We start from the raw sequence: 20,120 nt of genomic DNA, 5'->3' as shown, positions 1-20,120 counted from the left end.
AAAGAAAGAAAGAAAGAAAGAAAGAAAGAAAGAAAGAAAGAAAGAAAAAGAAATCCTGTCCTCACGGAGCTTATATTTTCTTGGAAGGATAGGGTCAGGATATATACAATGAAACAAATACAAAGTCTACTCAAAGTAATACTAAGTAACTGAAATGAGAAAATGCTGGTAATTGGGTGATCAGGAAAGGCCTTATCTAGGAGGCGGCCGCTGAGCTGTGCACTGAAGGAAGATTGTGGATCTGAGTATGTGTGTGGCTGAGTATGGGTCACAGGCACAGGTCTTTCTTTTTGGGGAATTTCTAAGCTTGTGCTGGCGTAGGTGGAGTGGGCTTAGGCAATTTCCTTAGGTGGGAGTTTGCCTCCCTCTAGAGAATTTTCTGGGAGCTAAGGGTTAGTTCCAGTGTTGGACACTCCTTGGAAAAGTAGACTCAGTGAAGCTTGGACCAGAAAGCCCCTTAGTGGGTGGAGCCAGATAAATTTTGCCAAAGCCTTGGGGGAAGGGGGGCAACCAAATGACACAGGGCACCACAAATGACTTTTGGAAAGGGAAGGAGAGAAAGCTGTCATCATCAACACCATTTTTCCTTTTTTCCCTACTGAATGGCCAACCTAAACACAGAACTTGCAAAATAAGGAGGCTAGACTAGATGACCTTGGAAGTCTTTTCCAGGGGACCCTGGAGGTCATCAAGGCCAACTCTTATCTTTTACAAGTGGGGAAATGTGCCCAAAAGAGGTTAGGTGACTTATCCAATGTCATACAGGTTATTAATGCCAGAACCAGGACCAGGACCCTGAAACAAACTGTGTGACTGAGTTGAAAAGTCTTAAGCCTCCTGGGGGGTCCCTGGGGTTATGAACACCCAGCCAAGAGGGTGAGGACAGTGGGCTATCCTCAAGGTGCCACCCCCCACCTCCAGCCTTTACACTAGAGCTTTTGGTTTTCCAGGTCAGTCGCCCTGTGATGGAAAAAGTCCCATATGCACTGAAGATAGAGTCAGCTGAGTCCTGCTTGATGCTGTCTGCAAGGTATGGGAGAGTGAAAAGTTCTAGGAAATGTAAACATTTCCCAAAATTTTGAAGCCTTGGGGAAAAAAAAAATTCTTTATTAAGAAGTTTAAAAAAAAATAGTTCTAACCCAACTCCAAAATCTTCCAACTCTGTTAAGATTTTCTCAGCCAAGGTCTCACTGTGGAGGCCCTCGAAGGCCCCTAGCTACTAAATAGATTGGGGTTAGGTAAGGATCTTCTTAGGAGCCCTCCGCTGTTAAGATCAGAGAAAGTGTTCCCAGCCCTTGAAACCTGGAGAGATCGCCATCTAGTGGACAAGGAAAGACCTCCATCCCTTCATGATGCTTCTCCAAGCCTAGCACCATTTTAAACGGGGCCACCTTCTCAGGGAAGCTCACATGCAGGTAGAAATGGTGTCTAAACTTGCAATGATTGCTTCCAAAAGGTTTAGTGATGTAAGCAGTATGACTCCAGCAGAAGACAAGTTTTAGGGAGTCCAGATAGGAAAACTGCAAAGTCAGAAGCAGGTTTGTTTATGGCGTCTACCTCCCCTGTCAACAGCCCTTTCTTCTTACCCTTCCTTTTCTTCCTCCTCCTCTTCCCTGTGACCTTTTCCTGATAGCCAGTCAGTCAACAAGCACTTATTAAGTAACTCCTATATGCCAGGCACTATGCTAATCACTGAGCATACAAAGAAAGGCAAAAGATAGTCCCTGATCTCAAGGATTCACAGTACAATGGGAGACACCAATACACCAACAACCATGTAAAAACAAAACATATAAAGGATAAATTGGCAAAAATCAGTAGAGGAAAGGTACTTGCCTTAAGGGGGAAATCAGAAAAGGCTATCAGAAAATAGAAGGTCTATTTTAGTTGGGTTTTGAAGGAAGTCAGTGAGGCCAGGATGAAGAGGGAGGGAATTCCAGGCATGGGGGACAGCCAATATGAAAATTCAAGGAATCGCAAGATGGAATATCTTGCTTGAGGAACAGTAAAGAGGAGAGTGTCACTGAATCACAGAGCAAGATATAAGAAGACTGGAAAGGTAGGAGAGGACCAGGTTAAACACAAGACATAGAATTTTATATTTCATCCTGAAGATGACAGGGAGCCACTGGAATTTATAGAATGAGAATGACATGGTTAGACTTGTGCTTTAGAAAGATGAATCTGATAACTAAGTGAAGGATGGACTGGAATGCAGAGAGACTTGAAGCAGAGAGGCCAGCCAGAAGGATACTGCAATAGTCTAGATCTGAAGTGATGAAGGTCTACGCTAACGTCAGAGGAGGAAAGGGGACATATATGAGAGAGGTTTCAAAGGCGGACTCAACAAGAGTTGGTGACAGATTGGATGGGGGGAGGGCTGTGGGAGAGAGCAGCTGAGGTTGACGTCTAGGTCTCAAACCTGAGTGACTGAGAAGATGGTGGTATTCTCAACGGTATTCGGAAAGTTGAGAAGAGGGGAGACCCTGGGGGAAAGATTAATGACTTCAACTTTGGACATGTTGAGTTTAACCTATGTATGGGCCATCTTCGAGACAGCTACTAGGCAGTTAGAAATGTGATTATGGAGGTTAGGGCTGGATAAGTAGATCTTAGAATCGTCAGCATAGAGATGATAATTGAATCCATGGGAGCTGGTGCTCTCATGAGGCTCATCCCGATTAAGATGTTACCTCAGAATGGCTTGTGGTATTTTCCTTTGCAAAGTCAGAAACAGCAATTTCCGTGAATATCCTGGAAGACTTATCCAGGAGCCAAAAGAATCATGATAGACAATTACTCCCCCAGGCCTCAGTTTTCTCACCTGTAAAATGATGTTGCTGAACTAAATTATCTCTAAGGTCCCATCCAGCTATAAATACAATGATAACCTATGAATGAAGCTTTAACGATGAAATTTCAGGTACCATGACAGTCACGAGAATTGTTTTTGGAGATGGAGGCTGCTCAGTACCCCTCAGATCTCACAATGGAAGTGGCCGAGCACTCTACCTTTGTTTAAAAAAAAAAAAAGTCACTTCCTCAAGAGTGATTCACTCAGGATCACAGGGCAAGAGGAAGTCAGAGTCAGCTAGGACCCCTGGCTGAGCCTCAGGAACACAGCTGTTGCCGTCGGAACTAACAGCTCCTCCTTTCCCTCTCTGTTTGTGTCCACAGCTCGTGCTCAGAGAGGGATGAATGGTACAGCTGCCTCAGCAGAGCTCTGCCAGAGGACTACAAAATGCATACGCTAGCAGCCTTCCATAACAGCGTTGAGGTGAGCAGGGAGCCGAAGGGCAGAGGAGAATCCTGGCACAGGCCAGAAGACTATGATACATGCCGTCTTCTTAGCAGGACCACCCCTAGAAAGGATCATAAGACAGCACTGGAGAGTACCGGACCCTGCCATTGAATCCCCCACTCTATCATGATCTAAACGTGTGACCTTGACTGAATCACTGTCCCACTATGGACCCCAGTTTCTTCTGTGTAAAATGAATGGGGTGGATTAAAATGTTTCTAAGGTCTGTCATAGCTTCTAAGGCTCTGATTCTATGAGGTGCATGTCCCAGGACACATCACAGCAGGATCCTGCTACTCACTCAAGGATAATACGGTGACGATGTTTACAAAGCACTTTCCTCACTGGAATGGATGTTTCACAAAAGTTTTGTGAAGACAGAAGCCAGTTCACTTCTGCCCTGGTATCCCCAGTGCCCAGAACAGTGCCTGGGGCATAATCAGTGCTTGAATAAACAAATGTTTGTTGAAGTGAATTCTGTTGTTTGATAACCAGCCCTTGTCCCACCCTAGTTGGTGATGCTGCTGCTGTAACCATCTTTACTATTGTCCATTACCAGGGTCTAGGCTAGGGAGAAGAAGGACTTTTCTTTCCCCTCCACCCAATGGCAACCAAGGCACCCTGGCAATTCCAAGGTAGCTGGTCCACCCAGCAACATGAGATACCCTACCCCTGCCCCCATATGGGACCTTGGGGAGACTGCAACCATTTGTCTTAATCTTAGGTTAGGGTCAGAGGATCTTAGCAAAAGAGACCTTAGAGGTCATCTGATTCATCTCCTACACTGTACAGATAAGACAGGCCCAGAGAAAGAAGTGCTTTTTCATGATAACCTAGCCCGTTCCGATCAGGACTAGACCAGGTCTTCTAAGTCTCACTACCATGTTCATTCCCCCAACCCAGCTAGGGTTAGGTAGCAAAGAAGGTCAAGGCTTTAGGGCCCAGGGTTTAGGCTGCTTTAACTATCCTCCAGCAGGGCCATAGGAATCACAAGAAAGATCCAAGAAGCCTGATTTCTAGTTGGGAAGGATTTCCAGATGGGTCAGGAAGTCCTAGTTACCAGTTCAGAAGCAAGTAAAAGGCTAAGACTTCTTGAGATCTAGATGGTGGGTGGAAAGAAGGAAAAGGAATGAGGGGAATGGAGAACCCTGGGTCTGAAAATAGGACTTTTTTTTTTTTTACTCTCTATCCCCTACTGCAGATCCGAGAAAGGTTAGGTATCTGCCTGGGTGAGAGGCCTCCTACCTTGGTGCCCGTGTCCCATGTAATGATGTGTATGAATTGTGGCTGTGACTTCTCCCTCACTCTGAGACGCCATCACTGTCACGCTTGTGGAAAGGTAGGTTGGTCAGCTTCTAGGCTTGGCCCTGCCATCGGAATGGGAAGATACGGGTCTATAACTTGTCTGAGAAGGGGAGAGCTAACTAGATAGTATTTGCAGGAGCTATTCAGCCTGGGTCAGGAAAACCCTGAAGGAAGTCTTTGAGGTCAGAAAACTTCTACATGGCTGGAGGGGAAGGTTTCCTTAAGGGGGACTGAGGAAGAATAGTTTTGGAGGGAAAAGACATGGATTGACAGAGAGGGAGTGGGGCACTGTTCCTTTTCTTCCTTTTTTTTTTTCACTGTTCCTTTTCTAAACTGTAACCAGGAGTCAACAACATGAAGCCTCCATGGTATAGGTTTGAGTATAGAAATGGAAAGAGAAAGATTTAGAGTCCAAGGGCCTGTTCTCTTTCCTTGGTCTGGAGCCTTTAGCACTTATTTGACCACAGGAAAGTCACTTTCTTTCATATATATGTGTGTGTATACATGTATGTATGTGTGTGTGTGTATATATATATACACACATGCATATGTGTATGTATGTATATTATGTGTGTGTATATTTGCACTACTTCTCTCATGTACAAAATGAGTGACATGCTATCCAGATAAAAGGTCCTAGACCCCTTTGGGTATCTGGTAAACCCTTCTCAGAATAATGTTCTAGAATGCATAAAATAAAATACAGAGGGCTACAAAAGAAACCAAATGTGTTGAAATACAGTTATTGAAATGCTTTAAAAAACAAGTTGATGGATGATTCCAGGTTAATAACCCCTGATCTAACTGATCTCTAAAGCCGCTCCTAGCTTTAAAGTGCTATGATGCTATGAGTCTCCCATCTTATGTTATTTCAGATCGTTTGTCGAAACTGTTCAAGAAATAAGTATCCTCTAAAGTACCTCAAGGACCGACTGGCCAAAGTCTGCGACGGCTGCTATGCAGAACTAAAGAAAAGAGGCGGGGATATCCCAGTGCTGTTGAAAGGTAAAGGAGGTGATGAACATGAAACCTAGTCAGAAGCCAAAGGAAACATTGGGAAGAATTGTTCGGTAGCTGTTAGCATTGGAAAGAGTCAAAGTCCTGCTCTCCCTGGCCTAGACACCCTGTTCATTCCTATTGTCGGATCATGTTTCTCAGTTAACTTGTTTTTTCTTCCCTTTTCCTCCCTTTTTTGTTACAGAGCGGCCAGTGAGCATGAGTTTCCCTATGTCATCATCCAGGTTTTCCAGCGGTGCTTTCTCTTCTGTCTTCCACAGCATTAATCCCTCAGCCTTCAAGAAACAAAAGAAAATCCCTTCAGCTCTTACAGAGGTAGGACCAAGGCTGTCTAGCAAAAGGCAATGAGAATCATTGTCAGGGAGGTCTGTATGTGTACAATGATTTAAAAAAAAAGTGCTATTGGTCTGTCAATACCAGCATCTTTATCATTTGTTTCTCACGCCAACTTTCATGGGACAGCACTGAAGGAAATACCAAACAGATGGACAATAACTGTCATGCTTGTTCAACCCTGATTCCTTAGACCTTCCCTCAACTCGTCGTAACTTTCCTTTGCAATATACTGTCTTGACAAAAAGTGAAAAGACTTGACTCTGAAAGGGAAAAAGGACTTCCTGGCTGAAGAAGCCCTGGAAAGGGGTTGTGGAGCCTTCCTATCTGTGATACAAATTTGTCTTCTGAGGTTGAGTTAAAGCTAGGACGTAGGGAAATGGGTGAGATAAGCAGCCTTTGCAAAAAAACATGATCTCAAGTCCTGTGACTTTCAGTTTCTCCTACCTCCCTCTTCAGCTCCTTTTTTCTCCCCACCATCCCATAGCATCCATTGGTGTCCATGGACACATACATAACTGAACTTCACTGGCAGTCTTTAGTGCAAAAGGAATTAGTAGCCCTTGGATTAGTGCATTTTGGGGGAATATCTTTTAGTACCCCAATTCTCTAACCCAAAGAATCCTTAGGAATTTTTAGAAAGGGCTACTCTGAATCTAATCCAGGTCATAAACTATGTTAGCTTGGTGTCCCACATCAGATCATTGCTTATTATTCAAAGGCCATCACCTATCACCCAGTTACCATGTGTTTGACAGGATCAATAAAGGTCCAATGATAACTATATATTAGCTTCACTAGCCACCATTCACCCTCACAATTCTTCCTGGAAGGTTCTTCTATATGAACATCAAGATAGATGTCTTATGAAGGACCTTGCAGAAATATTGCCCAAAATAGTAAAGGAAAGTTGAGTACTTGACTTTCCCAGGCCACTGGCATGGACTATTTTGAGTCTCCAAAAGTCCCATTTATTGTGACTTACTCTATGAAGAAAGATTCAGAAAAAGCCGGCAAAGGAAAATTCAACTTACACCACTAGGTAATTTTGGTTGGGGCTAGGGAGGGGGGCAAAGTTAGAGGAGAGTCAGGTGGCATCACAGTCTTTCTTTTGAGGTACCTAGAAAAGTTCGTGTATTGCTTCTTTCTCTCCCGAAGAAGAGTCCTTCCCAAAGAGAAGTCATCAGTTATGGGGGAAAGCACTGACCTAGTTGGTGTAAGGGAAAAAGACCTTGAGGTTGGAACATGGTTACTGTATAACCATGGACCCACTGCTTCAACTTTCTGTGTTTCCACATCTGACAAATGAGAGGGCTGGACCACACTATTTCTGAACCCCTTTTCTAGCTCTAACATTGTAATTTCTAAGCATCCCACTTAAACTTAACTGGATAAAAGCCCCACCAGAAAAGTCTCAGCTGAGAGGCCATAAAATTTTTTATATTTAGACAGAAGAAATATGGTTTATTTTAAAAGTATGGAAGATATGAGTATACATACGTAAGTTACAGCATTAGTCAAGATCGGTCCTCTAGGTTGGAAGAAAATTTCTTTAACAGTACCACAAGGGGGCAGCACATGTATGAAAAAAGACCATTGTTGACATGTATGGATTTCCTGAATACAATTCTGTAATAATATTCTGTGTTTTGAGTTGTTCATCTCCTTATTTTCTAGAGTCTGGTGTTCTTAATGAATCCTTAGGCCTTATTCAAAGTATCTGATTTCAAGCCATTCTTTTGTACTATTTTTCCTCCCTGAATCTGGGTCCCACGTATTCCATTCTTTACATTGTTATATCCTAAATGGGAAATATATCCCCAGCCTGTGGGCACCATGACTTGTGTGCTTTAACCCTGACAGGTGGCAGCCTCTGGAGAGGGTTCTGCGATCAGCGGCTATCTGAGCAGGCGTAAGAAAGGCAAGCGACACTGGAAGACACTTTGGTTTGTCATCAAAGGCAAAGTCCTGTACACCTATATGGCCAGTGAGGTACTAAGACTCAGATTTAATAAACCTTCTCTCCTGTCAGGTGGAGACCCTCAGTTTAAACTCACTCCCTGAAACACCAGTTTGAGATCAACACATTTAAAAATGTACAATCCACTGTCCAAAGGGGATTTGTTCAGTGAATCAATCCAAAAGCACTTACTAATTGCTTATTACGTGCTAGGCACTGGACTGGGCTCTGTGGCTACAAACAGAAAAGGTAGAGTCTTTGCCCCAAAGAGCATCCATTCTACTGGATGCCTTGGGGCATATTAAAGTTACTTTATGATGAAGTCCTTGATTTCACAGAGCTTGAAGTTTCTTTGAGGAGATAAGATTTACACATGTAAAACAGAAAACTGTGAAGCTGTATAAAACAAAATCCTCAACTGACCAAAGCCAAGAGTTATGGGCAGTAAGGAAGGTGGTTCTTGTGTGGGGTGTGGGCGGGAGCAAACAGGACATGTTTCCTGGCCGCAATGTGTATCATTGTCACTATCGGTACTCTTGACATTGCAGCTGAGCGGATCCAAGTATTGGCTAACAGACTGACAACTGATATTCCCTTTCGTCAGAAAGGCAGCCCTTATTTCTCAATAAGTTCAGTAAGAAGAGAAAGAGACTGGGAGGTTCATTATTACCTAATTTATTTTATTTATCAATGTGACCTTGAGCAAGTCAAGAGTTTTGTGATGGTTGTTGTTGCTGTTGTTGTTAAAACAATGAAAGGCAGCCTCAAAGCCAGGGAGATCTAGGTTCAAGTCCTGCCTTCAACAGGATCAATAAAGGTGCAGTGACAACTATATATTAGTATAGTTTGAAAAAATAGAGGCTGTGTGAATCTGGGTAAGTCAAGGCAAAATTCTGAGCCTATAAAGTGAAGAAAAGGTATTGACCTTCATTGGTTTTCTCATCCAGGACTTCCTATACCTATGAAATCCCTGAGCCAGGCCCTACTCTTTTGTTAAAATAGTTGCACCATTTAGGGTTAATAACAAAAATGACCACTACTGTTAACAATCACACTTCAAATAAGATGGTATCATTTCTTTTGAGGAAGCAAATAATGAATGGTATCGCTTATGTCCATTCAAATCTTTCTTACTGGCACCACAACCACCATCTTAAGCTGGTGGAAAAAACTGATAGAAGAAGGAGTAGAAGGACCTTGGGTCCTTGTCTTGTAGGTCAGTGGCATGCTCAGAAGAGCAGAGAAAAAAGGCTGTTTACAATGTAACTCTGCAGGGCCATGAATTCATGTTCCCACAGGTCAGTTTCTTTAAGACAGATATCCTTTGCATAGTGTAGACTGATGATGTCATTGTAAGTCTATACTCATAGAATTATAAATAACGTATCAACTTTAAGCATGTTAAATTCTATACCGGCTTTAAAAGGCATTTTGTTAGAGAAAAGTTGTGAAAAGTAGCACCACAAACGGTTTTCAAGGCCAGGGCAAAGGCTGTGTTAATTCATTCCTATTCCTTATCACAGACCTAGATTCTAGCAATGTGGCTTTTGCTAATATTGGTAATCACCTTACTCGATTCAAATCAATTACATGAGCTGAACATTGAGATATTGTCATTTAGGGACCTACGGACTTATATACAGGGAACAGGTGCACTGGTATCATCCTTCTCCTTCACTCTCCAACCCCTGCCATGATATTGGTTGATTTGACAGTAACAGAAAAGGCAAGGGGAAATGACTCACGCTTTCCTCACTTTGTGCTCTAGTGAAGAGAGTTATCCTAAATCAGCTTTATGAGAGGCACTGACCCAGTCCCGGCCTGGACTGAACAAGTTGGTTGGATGAAGGATTTCAGCCTCTAGGACTACCATCTGGTGCCTCTCAAAACCAATAGATCTGCTTTGAAAAACTTACTAGCTAATTGCATTCTGACAGACTGCTGAATATTGGGAAATTAAGACTTCTTTACAGAGTACAGCTCTCGGGAGACTTTTTGGCTGCTCTTCCCACATTTGGTCTTTGAGCAAGGATTATGCTTAACTATAGGAGCTTTCCATTCTGAAGCCAGCAGCTCATGTAGTCTACAGTTCTTGCATTTCTTCTTTAAAACAATGTTAAAAAAAAAAAAAAACATTGGAGTAGAGGAACAGATAACCTGGGAGGTGCCTGGCCTACCTTTCCATTCCAAAACGTCTCAGGACTAAGTGAAAGTGCATGACTTAAGGAAATGTGTTAGTGGACTTGCCACATATAGGGCCACACACTGAAAAAAAAAAAAATGGGCTTCCGTGCTTAATAAAAGTAGTCACTTTTGTGTTTGGACTTTTTTTTCCTCCAGAAGAAAATAATTAGTAACAGCCCCTCCACACACAAGGAGAAAGCACACAATTTTATATACAAGCTCTGGGCCCACCCAGCCATGGGAGGTCTGAATCTTCACCAATGATCAACCTTGATAGCATCTGAAAACTGAGATGAGGGCAGCATAGACATTTTGAGGGTATTGGAAGTGGAGTAGGGAATAGGTGCAGGGTCACTGGGGAAGGTATTCAAAAACGGCAACTAACTGCTGCATTGAGTGAACTGCCCAATCCTATGTAGGCTTCCCAGACTCCCAGTTACTCAGAATTGGGGATATAGCATATTTGGGACTTTGATCATCCTTCTTATATAGGGTGTGAACATGTTCATTGCTCTATCACCTTGAGAGGACTTGAGGATACCTACCAGGCTTGTTTAGTCATCAGCCTGTTGCCCTTTCAATTTTATTAAGAAGGGATTATTAAGTTCCAGTGTTCGGGGGTGATTTTGATTTGGTCAGGTGCTTGAGGTACAAGAGCCTCTGAGGGAGCCAATAATAAAATAAAATAATTAATTAATTAAATGGGAGCCAATAAATCTACGGGCAGTGAAAATTATCCAGAGAGCTAAGACAAAGCAGAGGCCTTGTCTTATCCCTGGAGTGGGAAGTTAAGCCTAAACGTTGCTATAGAGCAATGCCCCCTGCCCACCCCTTGTCCCTCTAGCCTCAGAAATGACAACCAAGGCATGAGTTGCAAGGCCTCGTGCCGCCACAACGCCATAGACCACGTGGTTAAGAATGAGTGCTTCTATCTCTTTCCCTCCAAGGTGCCATTAGGGTGCACCCGGTTAAGTTTTCTCTTTAAATTTGTGAAGTTAAAGCCTCTTTTTTATAGGTCCAGTCCAAGAGGATGGGGTGGCAATGGTAATCTGAGATAATCAAATGATGCCTCACCCTCAAACTGAGACTTATTCACTCATCCTTAATGAGGCAGATACCTAGGTCCAGGAGATATCCCTATCCCCCTCACGATAGTGATAACGAGTATATCCACACTCTCCACAAGAAGATGTAACCCCAAACAAAGGCTTACCTCCTTATAATTTCATCAAGTTGACCAGGTTCCCCTGAACAATCCTCTACAAAAATAACTATAGAAGGAAAAATAATCTTATCTTGGCAACTAGAAAAATTGGGGCTGTAGGAAAAGCCTGAATGACATCAGCCAAAAAGATATCGGCACATGAATGAGCCCCCAAATTAAGGTGAATATTATACATATATAGCTTTATTTAATCCAGAAACATCAATTTATTCTACTGACCAGAATCACTCTCAGTTTCCATTTTTAAAAAAGGGTTTTGGTAAGGAGGTTATCAGTTAAACATTTTTTCATCCTTGAATTCATATGTGAAAAGTGAAGGCACAGTGATGTTCCCTCATTGTATGCCTGCAATCTGATTGTTTTCGCTTGGTTTTTGAGTTAAAACAAACAAACCAGAAATACACTTACTTTTCAACAGGGACAAAAACTGAAGGCAAGATGGCCATTTTTAAAACTGCCCACAATACTCCTACCTTTCTATCACAGGAATGTTGAGTCTTCTGTGATATGAAGTAATGAGGATATGTATTAATGAGCACATCACAGGTACCAAACTTCTGTGAAAGATGGAAACTCATCTTAGTTATGTCACTTTATCCTCTGCTCCAAATATGTGTACATGAGTATTTCAAAGCTAGTCCCATTTTCTACCTCTGTGCTTGTAACGTACAAAGCACGTGCCTAACACAAGTCAATAAACATTTACTGATTGTCTACTACATGTGAGAAGATCTGGGTTCAAATCCTGGATGTTTACTACTTTTATGACCTTTGGGCCAAGTCAGTCATGACCTCCCTAGAGCTCAGTTTCCTCATTTGTACAATGGACAACATGGCCTTTAAATTCTCTTCCAGCTCTAAATCTACAAGCTGGTGTGCAAAGCTGCATGAAGAACAAGGCCTGCGGGAGATACAAAAATGACTAAAACACGGTTCTCGTCCTATTGCATCATAGTACAATGATATACTCTGGGTCTTCACTAAAAATAAGTGATGATAACACATGCATAATACATATTTGAAGAAAGATATCTAACATTAATTCTCCTTTTACCTTAGGATAAAGTAGCTACAGAGAGCATACCTTTGTTGGGTTTCACCATTGCCCCAGAAGAAGGAAACCGAGAATTAGGACTCATTTTTCATCTTTACCACAAGCAAACTCTGTTTTATAGCTTCAAAGCAGAGGATACCAATTCAGCACAGAGGTACTAAGAATGAACTGGTCTGTAATCATATACTCTTCTCCTCCCTCCTGAAGCCCCCCAAAGCAAAAGGACCCATTCACTGCTCCCTGAGTTTCTGTCCTTATACTTCCCTAACTGGCAGTACAACTGACCATTGTCATCATGGGAGTTCCCATCTTTATAACCAATTGATGAGGATATTACAGAACAAGGAAAATGGAAACATCCTTGGCCTTTTTTAGTATTCCTCTTATACTCAATACTGTACCTTTTTAGATGGAAGGAAAACATTTTGAACTTTGGGTCAGAAAAGGTGGGTTCAAGGCCTAGCTTTAGCCAATAAATATCTATGTGATCTCAGGCAAATCATTTTACCTGAGACTCAGCCTCCTCATCTGTGAAGTGGGGATAATAATCCCTGTTCTGCCTACTTTGGCTCTGTACATACAAACCATCCTGTACACATGAATGCTATGTAAATAGAAAATGTAAATGTGAAGGATTAAAATGTTATTATCCATCAAGTAAAACATTCTCTTGCTTCTCTATTTTGCAGATGGGTTGAAGCCATGAAAGATGCAACTGTATTATAGCAGTTATCATTCAAGAGCACTTGGACTAAAGACTCTTAGATTTACATAGGTCCCCAAAAGACCCTTCTTCAAGAAGCTCTATATGGTGTATTTCAATTCATCTGGACATACACACTGGATTGGAAAAGCGGGTCTTCTCTCTCTCTTTTTTTTTTTTTGCTTCAACCCCCTTTGATACACAATTTCACAAGTGAAAATTTTAATATAAGTAATATTTATGGCCCCCCTCCTTTCCATCTTCACATGTTCAGCCTATGTCCTAATTTTCTTCCTTATCCATTAGGAAGCTGATTTAGTGACATAAGGACATGGAAAACAACTTGATAAAGAGAATTGTTAAGTAAGTCAGATATATGACCAGTACTGGGCATTTAGTAGAAAAGGAGGCTTTTAAAGTTTTACTTATTGTGAGATACTATCAACTCTTAATTTGGTGGATTTTGGTGCCTACAGTGAAGTAAAAAATGATGCAGAAACAGCCAATCTCATTTAAAGCACTTTATTGTTTTACTGAACTACAATCTACATCATTTTTTCCAAGTAATTTACTTAAGTAAATAACAGACAGAGTCCTGTGGACTAATTTGCCACCAGTACTATTCCAAGTACTAGCATAAAATTGTATCCTGCATATGAGTAATCATTCTCCCTTACAATGAGGGAACAAATGCATGTAGCACCCCATGATACAATAGAGTATCTATACTTCAGTGGCAAGGGTTGGAGTATTTTCTCTCTTCCCATTTATAAATGTTACATAAATAATGGAATAATTTATTGAGTGAGAGATTCCTTCCTTCCCACTGAAGCACTTAAAACTGCACTAATCCTGAAAACTTAAATGTTAGCTAATGCCGCCTCCCCTGAAGATCACATTGGAGACCCCAAAAATCAAAGGGATATTTTAATTTATTGTATGCCTTCCTACAATTTAAATCTGATACCACTCTCGTTGTTAGTATTGTATTTAATACAACCTATACTTAATTTAGAAATGGTAATTCTACTTTATAAGGCCTACTTTGTTTAAAGAGAGAAAGAAAAGAGCAAATGAAATAGGTTAATTCATTTTCTTAGCAAATGGTTCTGGACATTTGGAACGAGCCTAAAGTACTTGTTAGAAGAAGGTGCTCGGTGGAAGATGCTTCTGAACTCCTGGGGCTAAAATCATCTTGTGCTGACTGCTGTGGGTTATTAGGCTTTCCCAGTTTTACACATACATGTGTATGTATCAGATTGGGTTGGGGTGGGGGGCAGAGGGAGGGATTCATGTTATTCTCATTGCAATAAAAAACAATCTAGCATCATTTACTGATAATCTATCCAAAAAACCCAAAAGACATTTATGTATAAACCTTTGTATAAAGTACCACTTCAAAGAGTTAGCCACATTCAATGTTTTCAGGGGAAAGTTTCCTTTCTAATTTGCATTTCTTTCTTTAAATGTTTGCATTAAAAGTTGAATTATTGATTGAAAAGATAAATGATTGGACATGTTTATTATTTTCTCTTTGGAAATTGTTAGTCATCGAATTTGTTTAGAATATGTCTTCAATGAGACCTTTGAACCAAACCACAGTTTAGAAAAGAGATAGTTATCCTTTCTGCAGGTTACATTCTGTTCAACTACTGAATGTGACAAAAAGTACCTGTCCAACCTGATACTACCTAAGAAACATTCTATTTTCCTAAATTACTATCTTTGTCCGCCGTCATATACACCAGGTCAGGGGTGGGGAACCTGTGGCCCTCTAGGTTCTTGGGTGGGGCCCTTTGACAGAATCCAAACTTTACAGAATGTTCACAGAACACATTAACATTCACAGAACAAATTCTGTGAAGTTTAGATTCTGTCAAAGGACCCACATAGCCTTGAGGGCACAGGTTCCCCACCCCTGCACTAAGTCCTATCGCCCTCTAGAGGCAATGTGACATGCTGGATAGACATCTGGTCTCTGAGTATAGATGACCTAGGTTCAAGTCTCGTCTCTGACATCCTGGCTGAGTAACCCTGGGCAAGGCCTTTCTCTCTTAAGTGTCCAAGATAACTCTAAAACTTTAAATCACCATTTCCTGAAATCACAGGTACAGACCAAAACGAACAAACCAGAACAAATTATTTCTGTTTTTTTTTCATATATAACAGGTGCTTTATTTCTTATTTTCATACAACTGTTTTAAGAAAATAGCATCCAAGTTCTAACACTGAACAAAATTTCGTTACCAACTAGGTGGCAAAATACTAAATATTGTTACTATTATTCACCGGCAGGGGTCAGCCAAGACCCTTGTCCATCTGAGTGCCTGTCTGCCCTTTGGACCTATGTTTATGATGTTTGCTATTCTATTCGGTCTTCATATACTGCTTTAAACCTTCCTATAGTACTTTTTTGCTAATTTGTTACACTTGCCCCAACACTTCGTCCATTAAACTTAACTAAGACTGTTATTCATCATAGTAGAAGTCAAATATTAGTGGCATCTTGTCTGTCTTACAGAAGATCTTGAACGGCTACAAACTTAATTGCAATTTTTTACATTACTCATTTAATCTTAGAATCTGAGAGCTGGCGGGGGCCTCCATGACCCTCTAGCCCAAGCCACTCACAAAAGGAATCCCCACTAGAACATATCTGACAAGTGGCCATCCAGCCTCTACTTGCAGACTTCTAAGGATGGGGAGCCCACCCCCTGTCAACGCAGCCCATTTCACTGTTTGTTAGGAAGGTTCCCCTCCCTGACATTAAGCCCAAATTAGTCTGTTTGAAACTTCGATCCACTGTTCCTGGTTCGAGGCTGTGGAACCAAACAAAACGAGTCTAGGTAGTATCTCCTCCCCTGGACAGTCCTTCAGATCCTTGTGGACTGCTCTCAGTCCCTCCTGACTCTCCTCTAGAAGAAACGACCCCATTAGCTTCAGCCTGTTCTCCTGTGGCATGGACTCATGGCCCTTCCCCATCCTGCATGGGGCTCCTCTGGGTGCTCTGCAGGGTGGAGCACAGCCAGACTGCATAGCATGATGGAAAGAACATCAGGTTAGGGAATGGAAGCCCCGAAATCTGCTGCCAGCCCTACCACTCAACAGCCATGTGCCCTTGACTAAGTTATATCATCACAACCAAAACAATAACTCACATTTATGTAGTATTTTATGGCTAAAAAATGTGCTTTCATGGGGGAAGTGAAGGGAAAGAAAGGAGGGAAGGGAATAAGCATTTGTATAACATATGTGATTTATATAAACAACTATATGCTAGGCACTGTGCTAAGTGCTTTAAAATTATGATCTCGTTTGATCAGGGGATCTTAGATCTAGAAGTAGAAGGAAATCCAAAGGCCATTTGGTCTAATTCCTTCATTTAACAGATGGGGAAAATTCTGAGGAAAGTCAAGGGACTTGTTCAAGATCACACAGATAGTAAGCTTCAGAGGCAGAATTTGAACCGAGATCCTCTGTTTAGCAAGCTATCTCCCCTTATACTTAAGTAGTCTCTATTTCTTCTTCTATTAAATGGGGATAATGTCTGCCTTATAGGTCTTTTTGAAAATCAAATGAGATGACTGATATGGAAACACCCAGAAATCTATCAAGTACTATACACAAAAGTAATGGATCACAAAATGACTGAATTTCAAAGTGTTTTCATATCCATTTTCTCATTTGAGCTTCAACAGAGAATTGAAAATATCTGTTTAGCCCTTTACAACAAAGGAAAAGATAATATCCATAGACAAGCATAACTGGCTAAACAGCAAGAAAGAAACAATTTAGGCTTAATTCCTCCCAAATGCTTGGATCTCTTTTCTCATACAAAGGCTAACCTGCCATTGACCACATGTTGGTCACTGGGAAAAGGTATCGATCAACATTACAGTGTAAAAATAACATATCCTAAGTAAAAGAATAAAATAAAAATTGATTGGCTGTCTCTCCCTGCCACCATCTTTGTCACAAATGCTTATCTCAGAGTCAAAAGAGACCCTAGGGATCACAGGGTTCATAACTTTGCAGATTAACTGGTCTCAGTGGGCTAAATGACTGTTCTAATATGATTAACTTACCTACTGAGGGGCAGTCAGGGCAAGAAACAGGTCCCCTTGACTCCTGGTATAACATTCTTTCCAGTGCACCACGACCCTATAAATTAAAATCTGGAATACTAAAAGAGTTGTCAGTTTTTCATTTTACCCTTGATTCAGAGCTATTATTCCTAACAAGTTATCTGGGTCCATATCTACCTAGCTGTATTCCATGTTAATAATATTCATACTCAACCAATAATTCTGTATTTTAGTAATGACCAAAAATGGGCTGTGGTACAAAGCTGACTTTGCTGATGAGTTACTAAGGTGGATGAAGCCAGAATAGTGTGCACTCCAATAGACATTGAGCTCTGTTTCATAACGCTCTGCTGTTAAATTTTTAAGTATTCTTTCCATATTTTTCTAGCTTAACAAAGTATGCGGGAAAGGTAACTTGGATAAGTTGATGTTTAAAAACTTATCATCAAACATGTTGATCAACTATTCCCAAAGCAATACTAACCTCAACTGTGTAACAGCTTCCTACTTGCTATGAGGTAGGCAATAACCATAAGGACCTGCTATGAAAAATTTTCCAACATCCGCGTTAAGACTAATGAACATGCCACAGCAGGAACCTCCCTCCCACCAAAAAAAAAAAAAAGAAAAAAGAAAAAGAAAAAAGCATGTGACATAAGCTTCTGTCTACAAGGGGCTGATTTTCCATTTCAACCAATATAGAGGATATGTTTTATCCTAAACTGGGGAAGTACAAAATATGTTATAAGAAAGTTTTGCATTTTATTTTCCAAACGTCATTAAACACTTCAATAAATGTCATGTAAGTTATCCAATATTCACAAAAGCAATCCAATACTTACTTTGCGTAAATGTTAACTATCACACAGTTGCATGTTCCTCCTACTGGATAGTAGATGACACCTGTCTCAACTGTCTCTAGGAAGGTACTTGGATTTTTTTTTTAAGTTATAGACAACATATTTTTTATGCAAATTGTAAAGCTCCGTAATATGTTGTTAAAAAACCCAACCACAAGTGCTTTTTGGCAAAATAGCTTTATTGCAAACAGTTTTTTTTCACCCCCTCATCCCATATATGTTCAGACTGAACATATTTCAATCACCACGGCTACTTCACAAACAATGATTATGATGAAATGAAAAAGAATACATAAGGTTCCTGGTTATATTGCTCCCTCTCAAACACTCTGATAATCTCAATTTTTTCAATGAAAAGGCAAGACAATTATTCAGGAACCAAAGGCTATGCTTAACTTTTATTTCATTTTCTGTGTCAGACCACAGGAATCTATTTTCAGTGAAGTATAAATTATAAATTCTTACTGCTAATGGACATTTTTTTCAGAGACAAAGTAATGTGTTCGTCCTAAAATTTACATTTTTTAAAAAAATGTCATTTTAAGTTCTCCTTAAAGTGGCAAGATGTGACAAAAGGGTGCTATTAAATAAAGGGTTTATGGGGAAGGGGATGGTATATTTTCAGGGTCATAACTGGCTGTGCATTTGCTAGAAATTGCTAAAAATACATCACCCAAAGGAATCATGTTATTCTATAACTTGATTATTCAGTTTATGGGTGACTAGGACTAATAAAAGGAATTACAAGAAAATGTTTTGTTTTTCTAAGTAAAATTTCCCCTATATTTAGCACCTTAATTTCTAGCCACAGGATAGAGACTCAATCATGAAATGGGTAGTGATACATATTTTGTGGTAATTCATTCAAATCAGATATCTAACAAGAACTACTTAATTAACTCACCTGAGAGTGACACTACACATGTTTCTTTAATAAAATGAAGAGGTTAGACTGGAGCAGGAAGTTCTTCACTCTGTGTCAAGTCTCCTTGGGAAGCCAGTCTGGTGAAGGCTGTGGACCCCTTCTTAGAATAATACTTTAAATGCATAAAATAAAATATAAAGGATGCCTATTATATTTAAGTAATTATCAAAATATTTTTAAAAACAAGTTCCCAGACCCCAGGTTAAGAACCTCAGGACTAGGTGATCTCTAAGGCTCCTTCTGGCTCTAAATTCTATAATCTTACTTGAGATAAAAAACAAAACAAAACAAAAAAAAAACCCAAGCACACATGTATGGGATGGGGACACCTGGCTACAGACCACTGTTCAGGTAAAAAAGAATTGGTATTTTCAATAGTTCAATGAGTCTTCAACTACAGCCTAAAAGCTAATACTGATTAAGGCTGCGCTGCGTCAGTCCTGGAGTTAGGAAAAGCTGAGTTTAACTCCAGTCTCACTCAGGAGATGAGTAACCCTGGCCAAGTCACTTAACTGCTGTATGCTTCAGTTTACTCAACTGTAAAAAAGGATAATAATAACACCCATGTCGCAGTGCTGTTGTGAGGCCCCAAGGCGATATCTGTAAGAAGCTTGAGCACGATACCTGGCACATAGTAGGCACTTAATAGATGCTTATTTCCTCCCTTCCCTGTCTCCTGGTAGCCAGGAGTTGGAGGACCTGGGAAAGCCTGGGAGTTATGGGATAGCTGTCATTTATATCCATGTGAATCAGATTTAATTGAATGTGGCCTCAAAGGGTTCCGAGAAGCAAGACTGAAGAGAGGTGGAGCCAAATAACCTCCGCAATACTCAAAATGGATGCTATCTCATCAACGTCCCCTCTAATAAGCCATCGGCCCATTCTGTCCATTGCCTGCCCGAAGTCCACCATCAGGGGTTCACTCTCTATGCTGGAGGCCTTGCTCACTTTCTCTTTGAGTAGAACACAGGAGTCGATCCTCACCCTCGCCACATGACCAGAACATTTGTTCTACCCCTTCACTTTTCTGAGGACATCTCTTATCCCGTTCTCACTGGTTACATGCTATGGCCTGCTTAAACCCACCATGCATTTTTTTCCATTCCACAGTCCTTTTCAGTTCATTAGAGACTGGTGTGCTCCATACCTTATGGGCATACAACACAAT

General features: G+C 40.8%; 1 protein-coding gene and 1 long non-coding RNA gene across 3 annotated transcripts in view; one reads left to right on the top strand and one right to left on the bottom strand.

Annotated features, from left to right (window-relative positions):
- The window catches only part of FGD5 (FYVE, RhoGEF and PH domain containing 5), a 186,629-nt gene extending 172,109 nt beyond the window's left edge, over positions 1-14,520 (top strand). For both annotated transcript variants that reach the window (XM_027863997.1, XM_027863996.1), the window contains exons 14-21: positions 951-1,030; positions 3,178-3,277; positions 4,503-4,640; positions 5,482-5,611; positions 5,808-5,938; positions 7,820-7,948; positions 12,385-12,533; positions 13,069-14,520. In XM_027863997.1, coding sequence (XP_027719798.1) covers positions 951-1,030; positions 3,178-3,277; positions 4,503-4,640; positions 5,482-5,611; positions 5,808-5,938; positions 7,820-7,948; positions 12,385-12,533; positions 13,069-13,105 — 894 coding nt within the window. In that variant the 3' untranslated portion in view covers positions 13,106-14,520. The remainder of the gene's footprint in view (positions 1-950; positions 1,031-3,177; positions 3,278-4,502; positions 4,641-5,481; positions 5,612-5,807; positions 5,939-7,819; positions 7,949-12,384; positions 12,534-13,068) is intronic.
- Positions 14,521-14,644: 124 nt separating this feature from the next.
- LOC114044490 lies at positions 14,645-19,105 on the bottom strand. Its single transcript, XR_003569246.1, has 3 exons — positions 18,932-19,105; positions 17,168-17,243; positions 14,645-16,112 (listed from the first exon to the last, which is right to left on the bottom strand). It is a non-coding gene; the product is annotated as an uncharacterized LOC114044490 (long non-coding RNA).
- Between the last annotated feature and the right edge of the window lie 1,015 nt (positions 19,106-20,120).

Source organism: Vombatus ursinus, unplaced genomic scaffold (assembly GCF_900497805.2).
Source record: "Vombatus ursinus unplaced genomic scaffold, bare-nosed wombat genome assembly UNPS02014773.1, whole genome shotgun sequence".
In the NCBI taxonomy this organism is placed as follows: domain Eukaryota; kingdom Metazoa; phylum Chordata; class Mammalia; order Diprotodontia; family Vombatidae; genus Vombatus; species Vombatus ursinus.
The sequence above is the reverse complement of the archived record's forward strand: the minus strand, read 5'-3'. Positions and strand labels throughout refer to the sequence as shown.